This window comes from Taudactylus pleione, unplaced genomic scaffold (assembly GCF_031769625.1).
Source record: "Taudactylus pleione unplaced genomic scaffold, aTauple2 ptg001123l, whole genome shotgun sequence".
Classification (NCBI taxonomy): Eukaryota; Metazoa; Chordata; class Amphibia; order Anura; family Myobatrachidae; genus Taudactylus; species Taudactylus pleione.
In genome coordinates, this window is record NW_028285524.1 from 839975 (window position 1) to 866595 (window position 26621).

Below are 26621 nucleotides of genomic sequence, written 5' to 3' on the forward strand. Positions count from 1 at the left end.
TGGTGACCAGGCGCAGGTATGGCGGAGAAGAAGAAGTTTAGTGGAGCTCCCTTCGGCAGCCAGGAGGCCAGGTACAAATGTCCAGCCCAGGACGCACAGGCTGCGGGAATATAATGCTTTTGGGACAGTGGGAAACTAAAGCAAACAGAGACATAACAGCACACCTTGGTGTATGAGAAGGTCTATAATGTTACAGCCTAACTTTCTTTAATGTATCGTTAAGTCAGGGGCGTATCTACATCCAGCGCTATCACACACACACAGCAGCTGGCTGGTTAGTTCTTCTATCATGTATGTGAAACAATGTAGCTGCAGCATGACAGGACACGCTGTCCTGGAGCTGAGCAGCCTAAGCCCGTCCTCCCTCCTCCCTGACTGCTCTGTGTATCGTGTGTGTACTGCTGCTGCGGGGATCACTGATTTAGAGCAGACAGGCAAGAGGCAGCGTCTGCTCTTAGTCACAGGCAGCAGCTTCTATAGCACAAATCCTCCTCCCCAACGCATAAAATTGGCTGGCAGCAAAGTGTTAAACACATAAATTACATACAGTACTTGAAGTTGTCTCTGTCTCTGTCCTCTCTGTCACCCGTCCACTACACCCCACGCTGATTGGATAAGGTCCAATGGTGGGGGTGGGACAAACTTTAAATGACAGGCTACTGGACAAATGATTGCCTGTATAGTGGTGAGTGGACTTGTGCTGTGTGTACACAGGAAGGGAAGTAGAAAGGAATTATGCGTTCCACCTGCACATGGATTCTACTTCCCTATGCTGAGTCTGCATGCTGCATCTGGTTAGACAAGCAACCTGCCAGCCAGGGAGCCCAGCAGCCAGCACCAGCCAGGGAGCCCAGCAGCCAGCACCAGCCAGGGAGCCCAGCAGCCCGCTTACCAGTGACAGGGACCAGCAGTCTTCCAGCCCACCAGAGACCTGCCAGCAATCTGCAACTTCGATGGCATATGCAGCTTGGGATCTCACTGCGTGCGATGAGGTTAGCAAATTCTGACCTTGTGCAAGTGTGCGTGAGGGTCTGATGGTACTCGATGCTACCGATGGTTGCACAGATTTGCAAAGTATTATGGATGTGAGTAAGGAGAAGTGGTCATCCTTATTTTAGGCTGCGACGGCACTGAGATTGCAAACATTAGCATATTTTCGCTGTGCAATCCGTAATGAATCAGGCTCTTTGACCCTCCACACTGTTCCAATAGTTTGGCATTTTGACATTACACAATGACAAAGTCCATTTATACTGAACTCTACCAATAATGATGTAAATTTGCCTTGATGACCTTGAAAAGACACTTTGAAATTTTTAGGTGAAATGCCAGTTTCATGTTTGGTAAACAGCGAATCGAATTTTAAATGGAAATATAATTTTTTATGTTGTTGATAAATGTGCACTATTTCCCTAGAGTCTATGTTTCTAAAGCATCATATACGGTTCTTTTACCAAAATAAAATGGGCAGACTAGATGGGCCAAGTGGTTCCTATCTGCCGTCAAATCCTATAGTGTATTTTAGCTAGTGGCAGGATTAGCAGTATGAAAGCTCCCACCCATGTTAATACATTTAAACGTGCAGTTGCAGATATGTTATGCAACTTACAATTAGAACTAAATGTTTATAGAAAAATAAAGTGAAGTTAAACCTACTTAGAAAAATATTTTTTTACCATGAAATGCTCTAGTGCTGTCCTTCTGTTGAGATCTTCCTGTCAGGTGTCATACAACAGGGCACAAAAAGCATTTTAAAAAATATATTTTTTTGGAATAACCGAAAAACTGTGAAATATGGTCTGGTAATTGATGTATATAATACTGCACCAACACTCATGAAGGGATACACCATATTCTCCAGCTGAACTCTAACTTCGCACTATAGGGGCTTTATTTACGTAGTGGCAGGTTTTATAAGCTGACACTTCCAGGGCCGGCGCTTCCATTAGGCAGCTTTAGGCAGCTGCCTAAGGGTGTCGGGACCTGATGGGGGGCCCGCTGAGGCTGTCTTGGAGAGAGGGCATTGTCTTCCCTCTCTTAGAAGCCACTATTGCAGGCTGAGACCCGGTGAATCCCAGTGGCGGTGCCCATTACACCCGCTCCCTCCCACCCAACCGCGGAGAAGACAAACTAAACAGACACACATAGAGGGGAATTCAATTAGAGGCGAAAAGCCATATTCACCTGTTTTTTTGTGAAAAATTTGCCTAAAAAAAAATTCGCCAAATTCAATTCCAGGACAATTTTGCCTAAGTGGAAACAATTCTCCAAAAATGAATCTCCAATCAATAGCTGGTGAAAAGAAATGCAAAATCTTTATTTTGGGGTGCAAACGTGGTGAAAAAACTCAGACCCCTTGGGACAGCACCACCAAAGGACAAATCTGCAAAAAAAACAGAAACAAAAACCTAAGAACACCCCAAAAAAGACATGTCATTTTTGGGGTGAGAATTTAAAAAGTGGGGGGATAAACATTAAAAGTATCGAAATAGACTTCTTGGGGGTCCCCAAGTATGGGTCAGGGGTTTTTGAGATTGCAGGTGCATGCAGCAGGTGGATTTTTCAAGTTTTTTAAAAGTTCACTTTAGAGACATAAAAACATGCTAGCACCCTTTTCAAGCACCCCAAATTTGACTGGTTTACTTAATTTCACCAAAAAATACAGCTTTATGCCATTCTTCACCACTTTTACAAAGACGCTAATAGCAAGCAATTTACACAACTTAAGTACCCAAAATAGTCTTATTAGGGCTATTAGTACACATTTATATTGATTCCCTAGGTTAATATATCTTTTTCTGGGGTACAGACTCATTTCCCCAATTCTTTCAGTACTTTTCGCCTGTTACGCAGTCGCCTATTTCCGTTTTCGCCTGTTTTGCAATTGAATTAGGCGAAAAGCGGGGACGAGCATGGAATAAATTCGCCTCTGAAACAGGCGAATGAAGCGAACAGTCGGACAGGTGAAAACTTCGCCTCTACTTGAATATGGCTCACAATGCTAGAGGCTGCGGCAGCTGCCTGGGTCCTGTGCCGGCGATGTCATTGGCCGGCCCACTCTGCTGCTCCGCCTCCAGTCTTCAATGTTCCCTGAGTCCTGGTGCTATGTATGCGCCCCTCCTGTACTGATTCCGGGGGTGGATTGGGCTGCCGGGATGCCAGGTCAGTTCACACTCAGCCCGCCCTTCAATATCTGACCCCCCTCCATGCGATCAGGCAGCTGGTTGCTTGATGGAGTTAAAAAAAAAAATGGCTGACGGAGCCTTTGCTCCGTCTCTAGCCCCTGCGCCGTCAGCCTCAGACTTCAGACCAGGCAGCAGATGTAATGCAGCACTGAGCCAGGCTGCCAGCGCCCAGCAGCAAACTGCCCAATATTATTGTACTGTACTGCAGCACCAGGTAGGCACCAGCAGAAATATATATAATTCTATAGTGTCCTGTGTGGGTGTGTATGTGTGTGTATATATATATATATATATATATATATATATTGCTATAGTGTCCTAGTGTTCACTCTAGCTCCGGCGGCAGGCAGGGCGCCGGAGCTAGAGAGGGCAACGTTGTGTGCGCGCCCAAAAAGGGGGTGTGTGTATAAGACGCGTCCCCTTTTCGTCATACTTGGGGGCGTGCCCGGCACTTACGGACACGCCGGGCAGCCCCCAAGCGCTGCAGAGAGGGAGAATAGATGCTACCCGGCGTCTATTCTCCGGCGGTGACTGGGTCACCGCACATTTCTCCCCCTGCGGGACACTGCGTCCCGCGGGTGAAGACGGCACCCGCAGGCTGTGAGGGCAGGGCGCTTTTTGCCCTCCTGGAGGGCAGGGTGCTATTTGCCCTCGTATTATATATATATATATATATATATATATATGTGTGTGTGTATATATAGATAGATAGAGAGAGATATAGATATATAAGCAACAACTCCGGCACTCCTTCACGCAGTGTAACTTGGACAAACAGCCCACACCTTGCTCCGGTGCCTTCCTTATTAGGAGGACAGCACCCCCAATACACACTGTACAAAAAAATAGGCAGCACTCGGAGACTGGATAAGACTCGTGAAACCCTCAGCCGAGGGACTTTTAATCAATCATAGGTCGACGTTTCGGGGTCTTGCACCCCTTCCTCAGGACAGCAGAATAACACAATACAAAAAAACAGACATATTTATATCATAACTACTCACCACTAAACAGGCGCCATGCACACCTGAGCTCCGTCCAGCAGCCGCACTTTCGGTCGCGGCAAGTCCGCAAAAACCGGAAGTGACGTCACCCGGGCGGGACCCGGCGCCATGGCAACCTGCAATAACATACACAGTGCGATCGTGAACAAACGTAGTCATTATCATAATGCAATAGATCCATAAAGTGTATATATCTCAGCACATGTACACTGTGTAAAAAACATAAGATCTGCGTACAAATATCATGCACAGAAAGGATTATACAAACTCTGTTGTGTATAAAAAGTGATCCATACAAAAAGTGTAAAGTGAATACACATACATATAAATACTCAAATAAAATACACATATTCTAACGTGGACATATAACTAAAGATAAAAAATGCATTAGTAACACTATAAAAAAACATTTTGCCACTAATGACATTGCCTCTTATTGTCATCAATATGACAAGTAAAAAATCAATACTACATAATGGAGAAATGGAGCCATCTAGTGGGCAAAAAACACCACTACTACCAAATTTTAAATGCATATACTATCCTTAATGAACATATTCATGTCATAGAAGATCCACAACATTGGCATATAAAGCCATCCAAAATTACACAAATTTCTAAGAAATTAATAAGACCCAAAGAGTCATTTAACCCTCGAGGAAAAAGAGTATCCAATCTACAGATCCACTGTGTCTCCAATTGCAGGAGTTTCCTTCCTCTATCACCACCCCTTAGTGACAAGGGTACATGGTCAATAATCTTATATCTGAGGGTCGCTATACTGTGTTTGTTATGCGCAAAGTGGCGTGCTACCGGTTGTTCACTACCATTAATGGAGATAGCTGTTCTAATTGCCGATCTATGTTGAGCCATTCTGATTTTAAATTGGCATTCAGTTTTGCCTATGTAATATAGGCCACATGGGCATATAATAACATAGATGACGAATCTAGAGGTACATGTCAAAGGCCATTTAATTTTATATCTTTTCCCCGAGTATGGATGGAGTATGGTATCCCCGGTCTCAAGATATGAACACGTCGTGCACCCTATGCACTTAAAACATCCATCTTTACGTGTCAAGAAATTGGGCTTAGGCATAGGTTTTAAAAAATTTGTCACATCAGTTTTAACCACCAGATCTTTGATATTTCTCCCTCTGGTATAGCTAGGTAATAGTTTAGTATTGTGCAAACACTTTAGCTCTGGATCAGATGTAATAATGGGCCATAACTTCTTAGCTCTTTTGTTGGTATATTTGCTCTTAACATCGTATTCATGGACCCATGGTAGCTGATTTAGCTTTTTGTCCTTAGGATTAATTCTCAATAACTCTTCCCTACTCAGACAATGCTTTTTGTCTAGCCTTAATCAATTCTTCCACCGGATACCCTCTCCTCTCAAATTTTTTAGACATGATATCTAATTGTCACTTTCCGGTTTTTGCGGACTTGCCGCGACCGGAAGTGCGGCTGCTGGACGGAGCTCAGGTGTGCATGGCGCCTGTTTAGTGGTGAGTAGTTATGATATAAATATGTCTGTTTGTTTGTATTGTGTTATTCTGCTGTCCTGAGGAAGGGGTGCAAGACCCCGAAACATCGACCTATGATTGATTAAAAGTCCCTCGGCTGAGGGTTTCACGAGTCTTATCCAGTCTCCGAGTGCTGCCTATTTTTTTGTACAGTGTGTGTATATATATATATATATATATATGTGTGTATGTATGTAAAAATGCGATGTCTGTCAGAAAACAGCAACAGGCGGCACTCCACGGTCTTTATAAATGAAGAAAAGTGACTTTATTCGCCAACGTTTCAAGACCTGGGCGGTCTTGTCATCAGGGTGTAAAAGTGTGACAAATAAGGAAGCTTACCTTAAATAGCGGTGTATTAACAATGGTGTCCATGAACATCCTCAATCCTGAATATTCAAAATATTCTCCAGTACAAACAGGAATTAGATAATCAACTTTTGGACACTGCAGTATATGAAAAATTAACATATGACCCTACTTTAATATATGTCGGAACTGGATTCCACTTTACACACGGCGGTACTTAATCAGCATCTAAGTTCTAATCTGCTCAAACAACTGGTGCAACCATTTCCAAGGGTCCCGGTGATTTATACAGTCCTGAAAATCCACAAAAATTCAGAACTACCCCGTGGTAGGCCAATAATATCGGCCAATGATTCTTTATATCAACCCATTGCACAATTCCTGGATACACTTATCCAACCTTATATTGTGACGCAGCCCACATATCTGAAGGACACCACTACTTTGTTGAATCTTATCAAAGCTTTGGACAATGTTCCGGATAACGCTATTTTGTGCACATTGGATGTACATAGCTTGTACACTGTGATACCTCACCAGGAGGGATTGAACGCTGTGGATTCTTTTCTGCATAATTGCAGGTTTGATAAATTGGATATCAACTTGTTTTTGAATTTACTGGAATTAACACTCTAGAGGAATTATTTTTTGCATAATGGAACATTTTATTTACAAATTAGTGGATGTTCTATGGGATCTAATGTATCGCCCTCATTTGCTAATATTTTTATGTTTGCGCAGGATCATGTTTTTTTTCTTCACTGATCCTGATATTTTCCAACACATTTTATTTTATAAACGGTACATTGACGACCTACTATTGATCTGGACAGGCGACAGGGACAAATTGATATATACCATTGACAACATCAATGCATCATCCAACGCTATTAAATTCACTTATCAGTGCAGTGACACCAATGTTCACTTTTTGGATGTTAATCTAACTTTGAATAATAATCGCATTGAAACCTCAGTATATACCAAAGATACTGACAGAAATACTCTGTTGGTTTCTAGTAGTTTCCACCCCCCGGCCCTCAAAAGGAGCCTGGCCAAGTCTCAAATGGTGCGAGTAGCCTGCATAACAAGTGGTAGAAGTAAGGTTCATTCTGAGCTAGACAAAATCATCCATAGGTTCATACAAAGAGGCTATGAAGCGGCCTTTTTAGCACAACAAAAGGCAGAAGTATTGAATATACCTAGAGAACAGTTATTGAACTCTAACCAGAAGCGTACTTCAAAAACACATAATCCATTTGTCTCTGAATATACCTTGGCCAGTCCAGTCATTTCAAAAGCCACCAAAGCACTCTGGCCCATCATATCCACAGACCCTGAGTTGCCTAAATTAGCTAATTGTAAACCCCTTATTAGTTATAAACGAGGTCGTAATCTCAAAGACATCTTAGTAAAAATAGACATCACTCCTTTTTTCTCACAGAATAGTGAGGTGATGTATAAAAAACCCGGGTGTTATCGCTGTGCCTCGTGCGTCACCTGTGGTTATTTAGAAGTGGGGCATACATTTAACCATCCGCACACGGGCAAGAGGTATCATATGAAGCATGTACTTACATGCTCTACGCGATTTGTTATATACCTCATCACCTGCCCCTGTGGACTTGCCTATGTCGGCCAGACGACACGCATGTTTAAAGAGCGCATGGCCATGCATCGCTCCTCCATTAGAGCAGCCTTGGCAGGAAAAGACTCCGATCAACCGGTAGCCCGTCACTTTAAGGATGCTCGGCACACACTGGCATCGTTGCGTTATAAGGTCATTGACCACGTTCCAGCACAAATCAGGGGAGGTGATCGCACTAAGCGATTGTTGCAAGTAGAGGCTAAGTGGATTCATTTACTTGACACAATTTATCCACGAGGGTTAAATGATAAAATTTCCTGGAATGCATTTACATAGTACATACACCGTTATCCACTTGTTCCATGTTTTATTCCTCTTTAGCGATGCATATATTTAGCGGGTTGCCATGTATTTGCTATTATACCTTCATAGTCTCTATGGTAACCATGGGTAACATATTCAATAATATATTGTGTATCCACATGCTGCTTTTGCCAACTAGCAGCTAATTATGAGGCTAACCCATATATCTTGGTATACTTAGTGTATTTTGTATATTTAAGCTAGTATATATTGGTCCTCATATGCTTTTATATTCTCTCCCTGTATCACCCCATAGCACTATTGTGCTTTAATGTGATTTTTCTTTGATGCATGTATCGATGTTTCATTTATGTTCTGGATTAATTTATGTTTTGGATTCTTATATTTATATTCATATTTATTGTACTACATAATTTGTGCGCATACACCTAGGCACTTTTTGTTTTTTGTTTGTGTCACTTTTTTGACTCCTCCCCGCTTCATGCAGGCAGCCGCGCAGTGTATCTTTATGTCTCATTTCTTTTTCCGTACCCTTCTTAGCGTCCAGCGTTACCTTGGTGTTTTACTCCTGGACTGCAATTACACGCGTCACGAGCCGTGACGTCATACACTGTGCGCCTTCCTCCCTGACGGCGCGTGAGGATGTTCATGGACACCATTGTTTGTACACAGCTATTTAAGGTAAGCTTCCTTATTTGTCACACTTTTACACCCTGATGACAAGACCGCTCAGGTCTTGAAACGTTGGCGAATAAAGTCACTTTTTCATTTATAAAGACCATGGAGTGCCGCCTGTTGCTGTTTTCTGACAGACATCGCATTTTTATATCATTTTAAGGAAGGCACCCCGGTATTAGCATATTGGAATATTGAGTGCCCCTCTACATGTTCTATATATGTATGTATATATTTCTATAGTGTCCTGTAGTGTGTGTGTGTGTGTGTGTGTGTGTGTATATATATATATATATATATATATATATATATATATATATATATTATATAATATAGTGCTCGAAGTGGGGATATGGAGATTGAATCCCCCCCTCCGGCCCCTGTTTCCATATCACCCCACTGTACTTCTCACCCCCACTGTACTTCTCCCTGCCTGCTCCCCTCTCTCACACCCTGCCCTTCTCACTAAATGATTCCCTCTCTCTTTCACCACCTACAATACTAACTACCTGCTTCCCTCTGTCTGCCCCCTATTCCCTCTTTCAACCCTCCTCTCTCTCTAATTGCTACTTTGCATTGCTGGAAAGGAGCCACCAGGAGCATCGGGTCTTCTTGGTTGCTGCAGTTTAATCCAGCGACGCTTCTTAGCCAATGAGAAGCTGCCACTTGGCTGCTTCTCATTGGTTGGCCACCAGCGAGAGCCCTGATAGGCTGGCCGCCAGCGAGCCCTGCTGATTGGCTGGCGGCCAGTGAGCCCTGCTATTGGCTAGCCGCCAGCGAGCCGGCCAGTGCATGCTGCGCCTGTTACCTTACAATGCAGCCGGGACCTAATGCTCTGTCCCGGCTGCTACATGCCAGCGCCTCAGTTGATTGAGATGTGTCCCCTGCGGGACACATCTCTACACATTGCCGCCGCTGTTCCAGCGCTGGGATCCCATTCTGGATCCCAGCGCTGGTACATTCCCTTCTGTGGCTAAAATGAAGTGGGGCCGGGAAGTGGCGGTATGTCATACCGCCGTATACCGCCCCACTTCGACCACTGTATGTATGTGTGTGTGTGTGTATATATATATATATATATATATATATATATATATATATATATATATATATATATATATACATACATATACACACACACCTATCTGGCACTTCACCTGCCCAAAGGATGGGGAGTGGGCGTGGACGCGGGCAAAAGTTTTGCCTGGGGTGCCTAGAAGCCTTGCACCGGCCCTGGACACTTCCCATTGGGTTGGACATGAAAAATGTAAAATCCCACTCGCAGTCACTGTAAAGCACACCAAACTTTACACTGATTGTAAGTGTCATTTTATATTTTCACTTCCAACCCCCTGGCAAGTGGTAGCTTACAAAAGCCGCCACTTCGTAGGAAAAAAAAAGCCCTAAGTGAAAATTCCTGGCAAAAATCTTTAAAATCTGAATTTTGGTATAGATGCCCGGTTACCCTGTACAAGATGCATGTTGGGGCACACAATCTTCGTTGGAGATGTTCTGCAGACCCTGGCTCTCCACTACACATTTGGTGGGAATGTTTTAAACTCCATCCATTGTGGAATACTGTAATACAAGTTTCCACTGAGATCCTTGGGGAGGCCCAACTGATTTCACTTTCCCATCATCTCCTAATACAAGAAATATCTGTTGAAACCTTTGAACAATGCCGCAAAGGCAGTAATCCACATTCGATGAAGATCCTTCCCCCATCTGAACGGGTTCCACTGGTTTTCTGAAATTGACATCTCTGCAGGGGATAATTGTGAAGTTTTTAGACAGATCACTTTAACTCCTACGTTGATACACCACTATAATAGCTAATGGGCTCCCTGGTAGTCTGGTAGCCCCGACCTCCTTACCCAATCTCTTTTATTCCACCTCCTTATCTGTGATGGGTTTACATTTGATTCACATGACTGACCTCAAACCCACCTTCTTTTCCCTGATGCCAGGGGGGGTAGGGGGAATGCATCGTCGGAGAGGTAGGTTTACACAGGACATCTCCGGCAAGCGCAATTTGTTAAATAACGGCGCTAACACATTCTGTATCTCTGCAGTAAATGGCGATACTCAATGTGTTTCAGCGCATATAAAAAAGATGGAATGATAAATATACGCCTTAAATTGTAGATTTCAGATGAAGGATTTAAATCTTACATATTTCTCACTAGCAAAATCATTATATGGCAGAGGTTCCCAAACGCTGCCATTACAGTCCAGGTTTTAAGGATAAATCCATGCTTGAGTCCAGATAGTTAAATCAAATTGAGTGAGGTACTAATTACCTTATATACTTGAGTATAAGCCGACCCGAATATAAGCCGAGGTACCTACTTTTACCACAAAAAACTGGGAAAACTTATTGACTCGAGTATAAGCCTAGTGTGGGAAATGGCAGCAGCTGGTTGTGCCCCCAGTAGTAATCCCTCCTGGTTGTGCCCCCAGTAGTAATCCCTCCTGGTAGTGCCCCCAGTGGTAATCACCCCCAGTGGTAATCCCCCCTTTTAGTGCCCCCTGTAGTAATCCCCCACTGGTAGTGCCCCCTGTAGTAATCCTCCCCTGGTAGTTCCCCCAGTGGTAATCCCCCCCCCCTGTAGTAATGCCCCCCTGTTAGTGCCCCCTGTAGCAATCCCCCCCTGGTAGTTCCCCCAGTGGTAGTGCCCCCTGTAGTAATCGCCCCCTGGTAGTGCCCCCTGTAGTCCACCCCCCCCCCCGCAGTAGAGCGAGAAGTGACAAGAATAAAAAAAAAAATCACTTACCTGAAACTCCCGCTCCTGGTCCCGCCGCTATCTGCTCCTCCGGCCGCTTTGCATGGGAGAGACGTCGTCATGACGACGTGTCTCCCATCACCCACTGCGGGAGCCGGAAGATGGCTCCCGCAGTGGAAGCAGCAGCAGCCGCTGAGAGTCTGACAGACTCTCAGCGGCTGCTGATTACACCAAACACGCAGCTGCCGGCTCCGGCGGCTGTGTGTTTGGCAGTGTGTAGCGCTGACCGAACTCCGTCCGGTCAGCGCTACACTTGACTCGAGTATAAGCCGAGGGGGTACTTTTTCAGCACATTTTTTGTGCTGAAAAACTCGGCTTATACTCGAGTATATACGGTAGATCACCTGTGCTCAAGCATGGATATCCTTAAAACATGGACTGTATGGCGGAGTTTGGGAACCTCTATCATATGGTCAGGAAGCAATTAGTTACTTATGTAGAATCAGTCATGGTTTGCGGTCACTGGGCCTGATTCATTACGGATCGCAAATCGGCGATGGTACGTAGTTCGTATGCATTGCAGTGCGCGTACGTGAGTTAGCATTGCGATCGATACAAAGCCATCACAGACTGAAGGACAGGAGGGTGTTTGGGGGTGGTGATGGGGGAGTGGCTGGAGAAACGTTGGTGTGTATGTCCGTTTGAACGCCGTTGCATGGACGTGCATAAATTGTCCACTGCAACGGCATACACAGCTTGAGTACTCACTGCGTGCAACGAGCAATTTCTGAGTAAGGTCATACCTGCTGTAATTGTGCGTGAGGGGCCGATGTTACTCGATGTTCCCGATGTATACACAGCACTGCAAGGTATTACGGATGTGACATAGCGGTAGTGGGCGTCTTTATGTTGGCTGTGCGACGGCATTGCGATAGCTTTCATTAGCATATTGTTTCAGCACACCTGTGTGCGTAATCGCAGCCGCGATTGCAATAGTTATCCGTAGTGAATCAGGCCCCACTGTTCTTTAATGTTTACACACTTCTTAGCCACGAACCAATGAGTGAACAACAAATACATTTTTTTAAAATAAATAGTTACATTTAGATTTTCTATCTTATCCCATAGATTTGATGTATCTGCGGTTTATCCTGAATTTAAGAAACCTGGTTCCTACACACAAGTACCTTACTGCAAGAGGGCAACTTCAGAGACAGTGAGTACATATATGATACACCACTGGCTAAGAAACTCTAAAGAACATATTTCATAAAATATTAGGAGGGGAACATGCAGTAGCCAATGGCAATTACATAAATTAATTTGTGTCACTAGAGTTCTGTAAAGTGATATCTGGTTGGTTGCTGAGGATTGAAACAGTTCATGCTCATTGCACCATGTTATTACATAAGATCCAGTTGATGAAGTTGATTTTAGATTCAAGAAAGTTTATGAAAGATGTACAGTTCAAGGCTACATCCGAATAACAATAATGTCCTTTTAGAGGTCACAGGACACCACTTACCCCCTCTGTCCCTCATCTACCTAAGCCTCTGTTGATTGCAGGGCTGTATTTTATAGGGTAAGACTGGATTTCTCTATATGTTTTTCTAGAGAAAGAAAACATTTTTCACATTTTTTCTTATTTTTAAGTAAGAATGTGAATGTCGGACATAAATTGTATCTGTAAAAAGACTGTGATTTAATCCAGGCAAGACGTTTAGGGCCTGGAACCTATAATCCCAGAACTGGCGATTTTAATCCTTTCGTTCTGGAGCGAGTTGCATCTACGCCTGGATGGAAAAGAGCAGAAGAAACAGAACGGCTGACTGTGATGCCACATGTCCTGTACAAGGAAACATGGGAGAGGAACCGTTTGCTGGTGAGGTGAAGCTGTAATTTACACTCTGGGAAACATGAATCAATTTTCTGAAACGTTTGTATGCTTGATTACTTTAGAAGCAAAACATGGGGCCGGGTCGATACAACATAAAGTCATTTCTGGAGCTAATGGAAAAGAAACCTGCCAGCGTGCGAGGACTGTGTAACACTAAAGATGTGCGATTCAAGGACGAATTAAAGGTAGAGCATGTTAAACAGTGATAGAGGAGTTCTAGGAATATGCACAATGATCCCCTACACATTGTGGGTCAGCCAAACTGTAGGCTAGTTCTAGGTACACACTGTGCATTTATGGGACCGATTAACCAATTCCCAGCCTAGTGCTGCCGGCGAACGGTCACAGTAATATAAGCATGCCCTGGCAGCGCCCCCTCTGTTTTACACGGTAGCTTGACCCGACGCTGGCGAAGCAAAGTATTTCCATTTTTGCATGTTCCCGTTGTCGGGTACAGTGTAACGCAATCTGAATAAATCACAGTAAGCTGCCATCTCCATAGAGATTTATAGGGGCGGGGGTAAGCCTCACAAACTGATTTCACTGGTGCTAATCTGTTAATAATGTAATAAAAGCACAGAAAAGCCCTTTGGTGAAAACACCAGAGAAAGGACTTTTCTCATCTTAATAAATAGACACCTGAATCAGTTCTGTACCCCCTTCCTGGCAGTGTGTGAATGATGTCACATGCAGATGAATGTTTGCTATGTGATCTATTTTGTTCATGATTCCTGTTTCTGTCCTCCACACAGAATTGTACCCCAGGACCTGGAACTTACGGCAAAGCAGGGAATCCACACACTCATAGAAGAGAGGGCTTCAAAGTCTGCCAGCTCCAAGGGTATAATGGACAGCGAAACGACTAAATGTGGCTCAGCAAGCAGCAATGTAAGTGATTATGGGATGAGAGGGGCCGTGTGTCATTGCTTTCCTAATGCACTGCTCATATTTCAGGAATGTGTGCCGGGACCAGGAACCTACAACCTAAAATGCTCCATAGATGAAACCTTGAAGCACGTTGTGGGTAAAAGAGGACCTTATGACCTATTCACCGGGCCAAGATCACAGCACATCCTGTACGGACACTTTGCTACACCTGTAAGTATGCTACAAAGTGGAACGCTTCCATTAGAGGTCATTGAATGGAAGATGCTGACCACATATAGTATGTACATGTATAAAACTGAATATAAGAAATTAGGGAACCAGTATATGACGAACGGTACAGGAGGTATACAATAGTATATGCCTGTACTTTTTTATTTTCAATTATTATATATCATCATAAATATAAATGGTATACTTCTCTTTAAGTATTGTTTGTGATTTATGGCTACCATGTAATGATCACAATGTTCCCTTGTTTAAAAAAATAAGAAAAATCAATCTTATCTGTTCTGTGGCCAACTTGGAAATCCAGAAGACTCGGGGCCTGATCAGAGATGGGTGATAATGCACAGACTGCGACTCTGCATGCAGCGGCTGTGCAATAATATGCTTATGCCACAGGTGGCGTCTAGTTTAAAATGACGCCTACTGTATGCATTGCAGATCCGAGGGGTGCAGCATCGGCTCACTCTGTGGGAACATCTGCCATCTGAGTAACCCTGTGTTGCAAGACGCAGACACTGGCCACGGCGTGCCTCAAAAACGGGGCCGACACATCTGTTTTCAAGACCACCCAGTCCCCAAACTGCCGCAGCTTGTCATTCATGTTGTGGCTTAGGGGGCACTGCTAGCGATCTCTCAGAACGAGATCTGCACATGCACAGATCTCACACCATTGGGTTTGCGTACATCTCTGAATAAGGCAGATCTGACCATCAGGAGGTGAGGTTGAATAACTGCACCCTATACAATACAGTACAATAAAATACAGCCACCCACAAGATTTTATGACCTCTTGATCAAAGACACTGCAGGGGTGGTAAATGAATAAATTGGATGTGGAAATTGCCAGATTTGGCCAACTTTATCTGGAGAAACTTGTAACATTGTAGGTCAAATTGGTGTTATTATTGTCCCACTTGGTGCAGTTATGGGTGGAATGTCTATAATTGTTTACGATTAGGGAACTAATACAGAAAACATTTGAATTTGTTTATTTAAAATATATTTATGCAGCAGGCTCCATAGGGTATCCACAGGGTTACCTTGGGTTATAGTCATGGCTTGGCCATCGGGCACCACACAGTTAACTTTGTGCTCCCAGCATGCACTGGGCCCCCCTCCTATAACCCCGCCCCCAGGCCAAGGCACCTCAGTCTCAGTTGGTACCCGGCCATAGTCGGGTCACTGCATGGGGGCTGCTGGCAAAAACAGCCCCGAAGTTAAGAAGACTGCAAGTGCGGCTAGTGGGGACAGTCCAGCGGAAGCCCCCACTACCGCACCTACACCCCTGCTGGCGCTGAGCCACCGGTACTGAACCAGGGAACTCGGCAGGCTTTTCTGGGGGTCCCAGCTAGCAGGACTGTGGTCAGGTGCACAGGGAGCAACAAGGTAAGCACAGGGGGCGTCTGCAGACGGAGCCCACTGTGGCACAGTCCAGTGTCCTCAGGGCTGGGGGCTACCTGAGGGGTGCAGTTAGTGGAGCCAGGTACTCATCCTGCGCTACCACTAGACCACCAGGGATATGGGGCTGGAGCATTAAGGAAGCGCTCCAGCATCCTGAGGGTTAATGGCCTGCCAGAGAGGGTGCTTTTCCAGTTTTAGACTATGGGAAAGACCCCTCTCTCACTGCACCAGCTGCCTTTCTACTGAGGCTTGGCGCGCTGGTGCTTGGGATCCTCCCCCACGGCTCCGCCTACAGAATGCTCGGCCATCTTGGATGCACAGCAACGCTGAGTAGGAATGTGGAGCCTGGGTCCCCCACCATCCTACCTCTCCTACAGCTTAATGTTTGGTCAGGTAGCGCTATTCCCACTTCAGACTTAGCATCTGAGTGGTTGATGATAGCGCTGTTAGTGCAGGCATTTATTTCTGCATAGTATGTGACTTTATGCTAGCAAAGCTGTATATTTTCTTCTGTCATCCATTTTTACTGTCCCTGTTTTCTGCTCTGTTCTACCCTAATCGGTGCACACTACTGTCAGGGTGGATATTAAACCTCACAGTGGGTAGTGTTTTACTTACTGTAAGGGGTCATATACTAACATATCTGGTAGTGAGGATTCCGCACATAGTGCTACCCCCGGTTCACTGTTCCAGGTGTAACGTGTGTTGGGGAGGGAGAGTTTCCGCAGGATGGGATATGCAGCACTTGTTTGTCCCTGCCTGTCACCCCTGTAGTGGCCAGCACGTCCCAGGAGCCTCCTTGGGCGGCGCTTAAACTAGCTGTTAAAGCCTTGGTTGGGCGATTGTCCGCTCCTCCTGCGTTCCATCAATTGGGGTTCACGCATCAGGCGGCAGTCCCTTCCCCTGTACTTGGGGCACCGGGGCAGTTGATGGTGGCACAGGGTCCTCCTCCTCAGAGGCTGTCCCAAGAGGAACCTGCCTGGGTGAGCACTCTGGACCTGATTCAGACCCGCTCGCAAGCGCCGGTTCTGACGTGCGCACGCGCGAGACCCGGCTAGCGACGGGCGCTCCGTTGCTCCGGGTCTTGCACCAAAACGGGGCGGCTATCAATTTTGATCGACAGCTCGCACCATTTTGGAGGCGTGGCGGGGGGGTGGCTTCACAAACTGAGGCGTTCCCAAGCGAACGCCTGCCGTTTGTGGGTGGCCCCACTGACATCACCAGTGATGTCAGTGGGAGAGATTCCGGCTCTATTAGAGCCGGAAGCTCTCTGAGGCTTGCGTCCACGAGACCCTACCACAAGCCCCGATGGTCGCGATGGCCTGGCCGGTCGCAATAGCTGTGGGTGGTCACCCACAGCTATGCGAGTGGCCTGGAGGCCGCACAAAAAAAAAAAAAACGCCCTGAATCAGAGCGAGCGCTCTTTCAGAGCATCCGTCTCTGAATCAGGCCCTCGGTCCGCCACAGTACAGAACTTAACGGACGTTTTGCAGGTGCCCGCTCTACGGCCTGCTGAGAGACCATTAGTAGCGCCACTGTTACCACATTATGACGATGATGATGTCAGATGAAGGGGAGCTCCCGGAATCTGATTCGGAACAACCCACTTAAGCGGTTGAGTATAAGTGCAGGATTTATGTATCCGGGCTAATTAAAGCTTTCCGCAGGGTTATGGAGGATGACTGTCTCCCTGAGACTGCATCGTCTTACGCATACTTTAAAAGGTAAGGCGTCAGTTTTTCCTCTCTGGTCAGCTGGTGGACCATATGGAGGAAGCGTGGAAATTCCCAGGCAGAAGGTTTCAGCCCCAAAAGAGACTCATATTCTTATCCCTTTGCAGAGGATTACTTCACTAAGTGGGACACCCCTCCTCAGGTGGATTCCCATGTGACACGCCTGATTAAGAGTGCAATCTTACCCATGCCGTCTATGTCCTCATTTAAGGACGTTTCGGACCGCAAGGTAGAGATTTACTTAAAATCCATTTACTCTTTGGCCGGGGGATCCGCCAGACTGCTCATGGCGGTCTGTTGGGTGGCTTGGGCCATGGAAAAATGGGCTGATGCTCTTTAATCGTCATTCTCCTCTGATGCTTCTGAGGAGCAGACGGTGCTGGTAGTATCCGTGATTCTGCTACTTATATTAGCGAAGCAGCGTTGGATGTTAGCCTGCTTACTTCCAGGATTTCAGCAGCAGCAGTTTTGGCTTGCCGATCGTGGTGGTTACGTTCTTTGAATGCAGACGTGGAATCTAAGAAGGGCCTGGAAGGCTTGCCGTTTAATGGTCTGGTCCTCTTCGGCCCAGACCTGGATAAAATTGTAAGTACATTGGCAGCTGCAAAGTCTGCATGTCTGCCATCGCCTCAGGCTCCGTCTAGGACTGCTACTTAGGCTGAAAAGACGATCGTCCTCAAGGTAAGCAGAAGGTGCAGTCTTTTCCCAGGCCATCAGGAGCCACCAGGAAGACACCCTAGTCCAAGAAGCGACCTTGGAGTGCTAGACGCCTTGTCACCAAGCCTAGGGCAAACTCTCAGCATGAGTTGGGCCTCCCCTTGGGGAACCCCAGGGTGGGAGGCCGACTTCTTTGGTTTGCCCAGCACTGGTGGATGATTATCACAGACACCTGGGTCAGAGAAGTGGTTTCTCACGGGTACGCCCTCTCCTTCAACAGAAGGCCTCCCCATCAGTTTTGTTTCCTACACTCCGGAGGTAGGCCTTCATTCCACAAAGGCTCTGGAAATCCAGAAAGTGGTAAGTTCTATGCTCCAAGACGGGGTCATAGTTCCAGTCCCCCCGTCCCTCAGGGGGACGGGTTCTTATTCCAATCTCTTTTTGGTACCAAAACCGAACGGTTCTGTCCGTCCTATTCTCAACTTCAAGGCTCTCAACAAGTCTCTGAGGGTCCCTCGGTTCAGTATGGAGACTCGACGTTCCATTATATTAGCTATGGAACCTGGGGATTTCATGGTGTCCCTGAATATTCAGGATGCCTACCTGCATATCCCCATTGCTACGGCTCCTCAGAGGTTTCTCAGATTTGCTGTATTGGATCACCATTACCAGTTTCAACCGCTGCCGTTTGTTCTTTCCGTGGCTCCGCAGGTGTTCACCAAGGTAATGGCGGTCATGGCGGCTCGCCTGCGGTTACAGGGGGTTCGCCTGTTACCTTTCATGGACAACCTGCTTTTCCTAGCAGGGTCTCCGGAGGTACTTCGCAATCATCTGCAACTGACAATATCGGTGTTGCATACTCACGGCTGATCAATTGGAAAAAGTCCTCACTGATGCCATCTCAGAGGATGATGCATCTGGGAGCACTGTTGGACTCTCAGCAGCAGAGAATCTTCTTTACAGAGGAGAAGATCTCAGCCCTACATACCAGGTTACGTTCCTGTCTCCAGGGTCGCCAGGTGTTCATTCACTTGGCATTGAGATTACTGATTTCCATGGTGTCGACATTCGACATGGTGGAATATGCCCAGTTTCGTTCAAGACCTCTACAGAGGCTGATCCTCTTCAGATGGGATGGATCACATGGTCGGATTAAGGATTCTGCCTTTGAACCTCTATACACCCCTGCCTATACCTTCTGATATCCTGCCTATAAACCTCTAAGGACGACGCTATTTTGCGTACGCAGTTATACAGTAAATAAAGACTCCAGACCTAGAACCTGTGGTTCCAAAGCACAAAATATTATTCAAGCAAAAGTACAGTCAGTTACACGCTAGTTATAAGTACAATTTAGCGCAAAGGAATTATACAGACCCAAGTACAGTTATACATACGCAGCGCTCTGGACCAGATGTAGGCATCAGCAAGAAACCCCTCGTCAATCAGCATTCAGCACGAAGACTCGAAACCCAGGGTCAGAGCACACATATTTATACCCTCCAGAAATAGACAACACAATAGAGAAGTTTGTTGCTAATACCATTGGTCCTAAAGGAGAGGGCATATGTTACAAGGCATTTAACAGGTTGGTTCAAATATACACAGTCCAGCCTCTAACAACTGGTGGTCTCTGGTTTCCCACCTCATGCAAATCCTAATGGTTGGTCATATAATGTTCATTTTGTTGCTTGAAGTCTCTGCGGTCCATAAGTTGAGAATGCCTGTTGCGATCTCTACATCGATGTTACCGGAATACTGTTGAGAGAGTATGCATCAGTACAATACCAAACATGGCTTACTTATCACATATAAAACCTTAGTTACAAAATAATCTTTATTTCATAGCAATTACAGTAAATGTGCATACTTGAATCTTATAACTTAAAGCTTATGGAACCTTGTATGTGAATATGTAATGTGTGAGTATGTGGGGTTTGATGTAAAGACGCTAGTTAGGTTTATCTGATTTGGGGCAGATGTGCACGCATGCAGCTAATAAACAGCGTTCGCATGCAGGATATTGTGCATTCGCTACTGAGCGTCATGTTAGCAGCTTAACTGTGCATAATGTGCGGTGTTCATGCATGAGATTCCATACACATGTGTATAAATATATATATATATATGTGTGTGTGTGTATATATATAAAATATATTTATCCATACACACACACACACACACACACACACACACACACACACACACACACACACACACACATCTCATTCCTTATTTACAGTTCCAAACTGTAATGCAAATGTGTTACCCCCAGCTGTGAAGGTGGGGGCTATTCTGTCTGGGTGTGGGACTAAAACCTGTTTAGGATTCAGACAAATTCAATTGTGTAGATCAATGCCTGGGTTATATTACAATTGCCACAACTATACTTGCCTACATACAGAGATTCCCAATTTGTATGTAAAACACTCACAGTATCCTGGTGCTTTGTCTATTCTGTTTACTTTTCTCAGGGGCTGCATTTCTAGTTGTTTTTGGTAGATTATCAAAAACATTGCTATCTGTACTTAGCTCGTAAGTTGTAACTTAAAATGGCGCTAGTCGCAAAATGGCGTCTTGCAGATTCTTGTTTCTAAAATGGAGTTTAGCTTCCATTCGCAAGATGGCGTCACGCACGCCAATTTCTACGCTGATTCCGTCTCAGCCACTAATCCAGCTTCGACAGGATAAAGACACAGACAAGGGTGCTTTCTCCGGAGGTGTGCTTATCTCTGACTTGGCAGTGATCGCGGTGAGTGACAAAATATGTGGGTCCCAGGGACCCTCCACTTTAAAAAAATGGGGTCCTTCCTGACCATTTCTGGGTCCCATCATAATTTATGCTTTAGATCTCCCTATATAACTCTCAGACCTCCCCTAACCTCTTACAAATGATGCCACACAGCCATGCCCGGCCTTTACACATTATGCCGCACATTACTGCCCTTTACACATTATGCCATGCAATAATGCCCAGTCTTTACACATTTTGCCATACAGCCATGCCCAATCTTTAAACATTAGGCCGCACATTAATGCCACACAGTAATGCCCCTTACAACTGATGCCACACAGCCATCCCCAGCCTTTACACATTATGCTGCACATTAATGCCCTTTAGTCCCCCTATGCATTGCCCCCAGCAGATGACCCCCCTATGCATTGCCATTAGCAGTAGTCCGCCTATGCATTGCCCCCAGTAGTAATCCCCCTATGCATTACCCCTAGTAGTCATCACCCCCTGTGAATTGTCTCCAGTAGTCATCCCCCCTCTGCAGGGCCCCCAGTAGTCATCCCCCCTCTGCAGGGCCCCCAGTAGTTGACCCCCTATGCATGCCCCCCAGTGACCTGGGTCTAATGCCCAGGTCACTCACCTATTTGTGGGGCAAATACCTTCATTTGGGCCTAATGCCCCCTATGTAGCCTAGGCCTTGTGCCGACCTATATACCAACAGGCCTTTTGCCTGAATTTATGCCACGGGCCTAGTGCCGACAACCCTGGTGGTCTAGGGAGGGGTAAATAATGGTGGCCCAAGGCCGCCTACCCGCATGGTGGAAGAGGCTGCGGGGGGGTTCTTTGATAGCTCTTTTTCTTCCCACCCCCGCAGTCCTCTTCGGTCCTCCGCTTCATACTTCTGCCACTGGCCCGTTCTGGCCAGCGGTGCCGCCTCTTCCTTTCTTCCTCTTGATCACGCTGTCTTCTGGCCTCTTGCGCGGCCGCTGGAACTGTTGCTGCGCTGCTCTTTGGGAGGTCTTCTCTCCTCCCCTCCGCCATCGGTATAGAATTTTCCCGCTCAGCGGCGTCTAAATCAAGATGCCGCGAGTGGGCGGGTCTATGACGCAGCGAGTGCAATTGACTCGTCGCGTCTGCCTCCTATTGGCTGCTGGACCGCGAGCTGTGTTTGGCTCGCGGCCTGTGCCAAACAACCGCCGCCGACCGCCGCTACTTGGCTTCCGGGCAGCGAGCTCCGCTTAGCTTGCGCCCGGAGCCAAGCTACTCCCGCCAAGCGGTCCCTTCACTAGGTACCCGCCGCAGTAGCTTACTGGGCGCTGGGAACAAACACTGTCCCAGCGCCGGGCACGGACGCTGTGCCGCTGCTGGGATCAGACACTTGATCCCAGCACGGCTTTACACAGCAGCAGCCAATGAGAGTCTATCTGACTCTGGCTGCTCTAACAGCGTTGTCTGTTACTGCAGGGGGACGCGCTATGCTGCAGCCGGCTGTCAGGGATTGGCCACAGCATAGCGCGTCCCCGGGGACCCGGATACTTTAGAAAAGTGGGTCCCCGGTGCCCGATAGCTGGTAAAATACGCGTTATAGCACGTATTTGCGAACACTGCTTGGTGGTTAGACATCTCACCTAAACAAGAGTTGCCCATTTTGGATCCCGGATTGGGTCCTTCTCACGACGGATGCCTGTCTCCGGGGTGGGGGCGCAGTGACAGGTCCATACGTTTTTAAGGACGGTTGACTTCAACGGAATCTGCCATTCCGATCAATATATTGAAACTTCGGCCAGTGTTCAGAGCGCTGCTCCATGCAAGACTGGTTCTGCAAGGGAAACCCGTACAAGTTCAGTCAGACAACGCCACCATGGTGGCTTACATAAGCCGTCCGGGCGGAACTCTAAGTCAGGCAGCTCTAAAAGAGTATACCACATACTGACTTGGGCGGAAGACAATATCCCAGCCATCTCGGCAGTGTTCATTCCAGGAGTACTCAACTGGGAAGCGGACTTCCTCAGTCAACACGATGTACATCCAGGGAAGTGGTCACTTCACCAGGAGGTCTTCCAACTCCTGGTGGACAAATGGGGTTTTCCAGAGATAGACCTCATGGCCTCCAGACACAAATGCAAGCTAAGAGTGTACGGGTCCAGAACAAGAGACGCAGAGGCTCTCCTGGTAGACGCTCTGTCGGTTCGGTGGACCTTCCAGTTTGCGTACCTGTTTCTTCCTTTCTCCCTTCTTCCTCGGGTATTGAAGAAGTTCAAGCAAGAGGGAGGCATGATCCTGCTGGTGGCTCCAGCGTGGTCGGACGTCACTGGTACTCAGATCTTCATAGTCTCTCCATAGACGCTCTGTTGCTGTTTTCTCATCGTCCGGACCTGTTGTCTCACGGTCCTTGTGTTTACACAGATTTCAGTCATCTGTCTTTGATGGCGTGGGTTTTGAGACATCCATGCTTCGGAAACCTGCTTCTGCCAGGATTTACCACAGGGTATGGCATACCTTCTTTGAATGGTGTCGCCCCAGGGGGTACGATTCCCAGGTATTTCGGATATCCAGGGTTCTGGCTTTTCTCCAGGCAGGATTAGATAAGGGTCTTCGTCTAGCCTCATTGAAAGTACATGTTTCCGCACTGTCTGTGTGGTTTCAGTGGAGGATTGCTCCACTCTCGGATGTTCGCACCTTTTATGCAGGGTGCTCTTCGCATACAGCCTCCCTTTGTGCCTACTGTGGCTCCTTGGGAATTGACCTCCATTTGAACTACTGGGCTCAGTGGATCTCAAATGGCTCACAGCTAAGACTGTGTTTCTCCTGGCTATTGCTTCCGCCAGGAGGGTGTCAGATTTGGGGGCTCTTTCTGGTTTTTCACAGCAGCAGGGCAGTGCTTCGGACTTGCCTTGGGTTCCTGCCTAAGGTGGTCTATAGTTTCCACATTAATGGGGAAATTGTAGTGCCGGCCTTTAACTCACAAGACCTTGTGGTACGAGCTCTACGGTTTTACCATACCAGTTCCCTTAGGAAGTCGGACACTTTGTTCGTCCTCTATGGTTTCCATAAGAAGGGTTGGCCGGCCAACAAGCAAGCGTTGGCCAGGTGGATTCGCATGGCGATTTCTGAGGCTTACAGTCATGAGGGCATTCCTGTTCCGCCCTCTGTTACTTCTCATTCTACGAGGTCTGTGGGTCCATCATGGGCAGCTCCTTTCTGCACAGGAGCGCCCCCACCGTTGAGGATACTTCTTTGGGAACTCCCAAGGTATCCCTGTGGATACCCTATGGAGCCTGCTGCAGAAAATAAGAGAGATGGTAAGAACTTACCTTTGTTATCACTATTTCTGCAAGGTCCATAGGGTTCCACGAGGAGCCCACCCTGTCGCCCTGTGCTTCATATGGGTCTGGTTCTGGTCACCGATTTTCCGTCTCCCTGTTGTGAGAATGTGATTCTTGTGTATTCCAGACTTCCTTCTCTCTTTTTCTCTCCTCCTATGGCCTTGGCTTATTACTGAATTGAGGTGCCTTGGCCTGGGGGAGGGGGACCCAGTGCATACTGGGAGCACAAAGTTAACTGTGTGGTGCCCGATGGCCAAGCCATGACTATAACCCAAGGTATCCCTGTGGAACCCTATGGACCTTGCAGAAATAGAGATAACAAAGGTAAGTTCTTACCATATCTCTTATTTTATATTATTTATATATATATATATATAATAATCTCACAAGTTTCACACAATGGGGCCGATGAGGGGTTGAATGTAAGTTGGATGCAGTTATACGCTACTGTGCGCACAGGAAACTAATGTGGTTGATCACCTGTTTGCAGAGCTGTAGGCATTTATTTATTTACATTTAGAATATATAATGCTACGCTTTACAAAGAACAATGCAGTCCTTCACTGCCCCAATGGTTCTTACATTCTATGGTCCGTATCCCATGAACATACATACACACTAGGGTCCTTTTTTATCAGAAGTCAGTAAATCTACGCTATGTTTTTTGGAGTCTGGGAGGAAACTGGGAGAGCCGAAGGCCTTGGTCAGGAACTGAACTCCTGATCTTGGAACTGTGAGGCTGCAATGCTAACCACTATACCAACTGTGCTGTCCCATCTGTTCAGCCCACTGTCCCTATCCATTTGCTCGCTTTCATAGACACCATTGTTATGAATGCACCAGTCTGATAACAGCCGTATCGCTGTGTACACACTACTCTGCATAGCACGCAATTCTGTTGATAGGCCTGCGAAGTGGTCATGCGACTGAGTTGCATAGGACTCGGCTATGGAGCATACACAGCACAAAAACACTCAGAAGCCAATTGCAAAACAAACTGGCGTTCAAAACTGCATCGGCCCTTACATTGGGTTTCCTGTTCTTTGGAGAACTGGACACAAACTGCCTCATCTTTTTTGCATTTACTTTATAAGCATAGATACGGTTTTACATACCATGCCTACCTATAAGATTAGTGCTTTGAGTGGACATCAGGGACATGAATATCCACAGGATTTTTTTTAATGCAAAACTCTGCCTTTCTGCTATGAGTGCTGCTACGCCAATCATGTGCACAAAATTCTACTAGGGTCGACCAACAACGGCTCTGTTATCCATGGCTAATGGTTTCAAACCATCAGTAAGAAACCATCAATGATTGAGCCATCAATGGTTTAACTCTGCGCATGCGCAGAACACAGCCGGCATTAGCCATTTGGATTTTGCCATTGATGTTCACCATTGGTGGCCTCCGATTGACGGTAAAACTAGTTATGATCGACATCAGACCATCGATGGTTGCCAATCATCAATGGTCGATGGCCAACCCTAAATTCTGCTTCTAGTATTCCTGATTCAATACAGATTGAGGTTAAAAATATGACTGGATGTGCTAATAGAAGTGTATGAAATATATTCACAGTGCACATGATATAGCTTCAGAACATCACGTGCTAGACTCAACCCAGCTACATTCTCCCAAAAAGGCAAAAACAAGTGGCCAGAATATGGTGGTTATTCTGTGTGTGTATTTATGTCTGTTTCATTATATCCCTAGGAATGTTATCAGACAGAGCTAGGATACTTTGATGCAAAGTCATTCATTGAAGATCTTGAAAATGATCAAAAAAAGAAACATGGCAAGTTTGGAACAATTCATCGCTTTCCAAAAACTCCAACGGACAGGATATTCTACAGCTCGCTTGCCCACTGTCCCCGGCCACTTGTCAGTATTCAGGATTTGATTATCCAGTACAAACCATTTGCAGGATGTCTGCTTCAAAATCTAGCATGTATTACCATGGAAACTTGGATGGGTGTGAATGTATACAAATGCACCCTGTATGCAAATGTACACAACTATGGATGGGCCATATAATATGTTTCCATTACTTAATTGCATATTAAGACTTAGCATGATAAAATAGTATTTTGACTCCTGGCTGTAACAAGTGTTTTGTGCACTAACATTCCTGTAAACTCAGAATTTGGGTTTAGTTGGCTGAATCCCATGGATCTAAATGAATCCCAAATGTTTGAGTTGCTGTTAAGGTCCATCCAAGTCTCCAACAGAATCCTGAATTTGATACATTCCTTAATACAAAATGTATGTACTGTACATATAGAACACAGCTTTCCAGAGCTGGTTATTTAAAAGGACTGCACATACAGTATGTTAAAGATGGAAGGAACTGAGGGGCTAAATAAGGCATTGGAACTGCTGTGCTGGTGTCTATTGGGCAGCATGAATCGTGCAGAAAT

General features: G+C 46.1%; 1 protein-coding gene across 1 annotated transcript; it reads left to right on the forward strand.

Moving 5' to 3' along the window:
• The first annotated feature begins 15 nt into the window (after nucleotides 1-15).
• LOC148453629 (ciliary microtubule-associated protein 2-like) lies at nucleotides 16-26238 on the forward strand. The gene is made up of 6 exons (XM_088461913.1): nucleotides 16-71; nucleotides 12468-12555; nucleotides 13051-13226; nucleotides 13989-14124; nucleotides 14191-14334; nucleotides 25918-26238. Exons 1-6 carry the CDS (start codon nucleotides 19-21, stop codon nucleotides 26236-26238), a joined length of 918 nt encoding a protein of 305 aa, XP_088318039.1. The 5' UTR covers nucleotides 16-18.
• The last annotated feature ends 383 nt before the right edge of the window (nucleotides 26239-26621 follow it).

Coding starts and splice junctions, on each gene's coding strand:
- LOC148453629 (XM_088461913.1), top strand. CDS start 19: ATGGCGGAGAAGAAGAAGTTTAGTGGAGCTCCCTTCGGCAGCCAGGAG. Junction 12,556..13,050: donor AGAGGGCAACTTCAGAGACA/GTGAGTACATAT, acceptor GATTTAATCCAG/GCAAGACGTTTAGGGCCTGG. Junction 14,125..14,190: donor GTGGCTCAGCAAGCAGCAAT/GTAAGTGATTAT, acceptor CTCATATTTCAG/GAATGTGTGCCGGGACCAGG.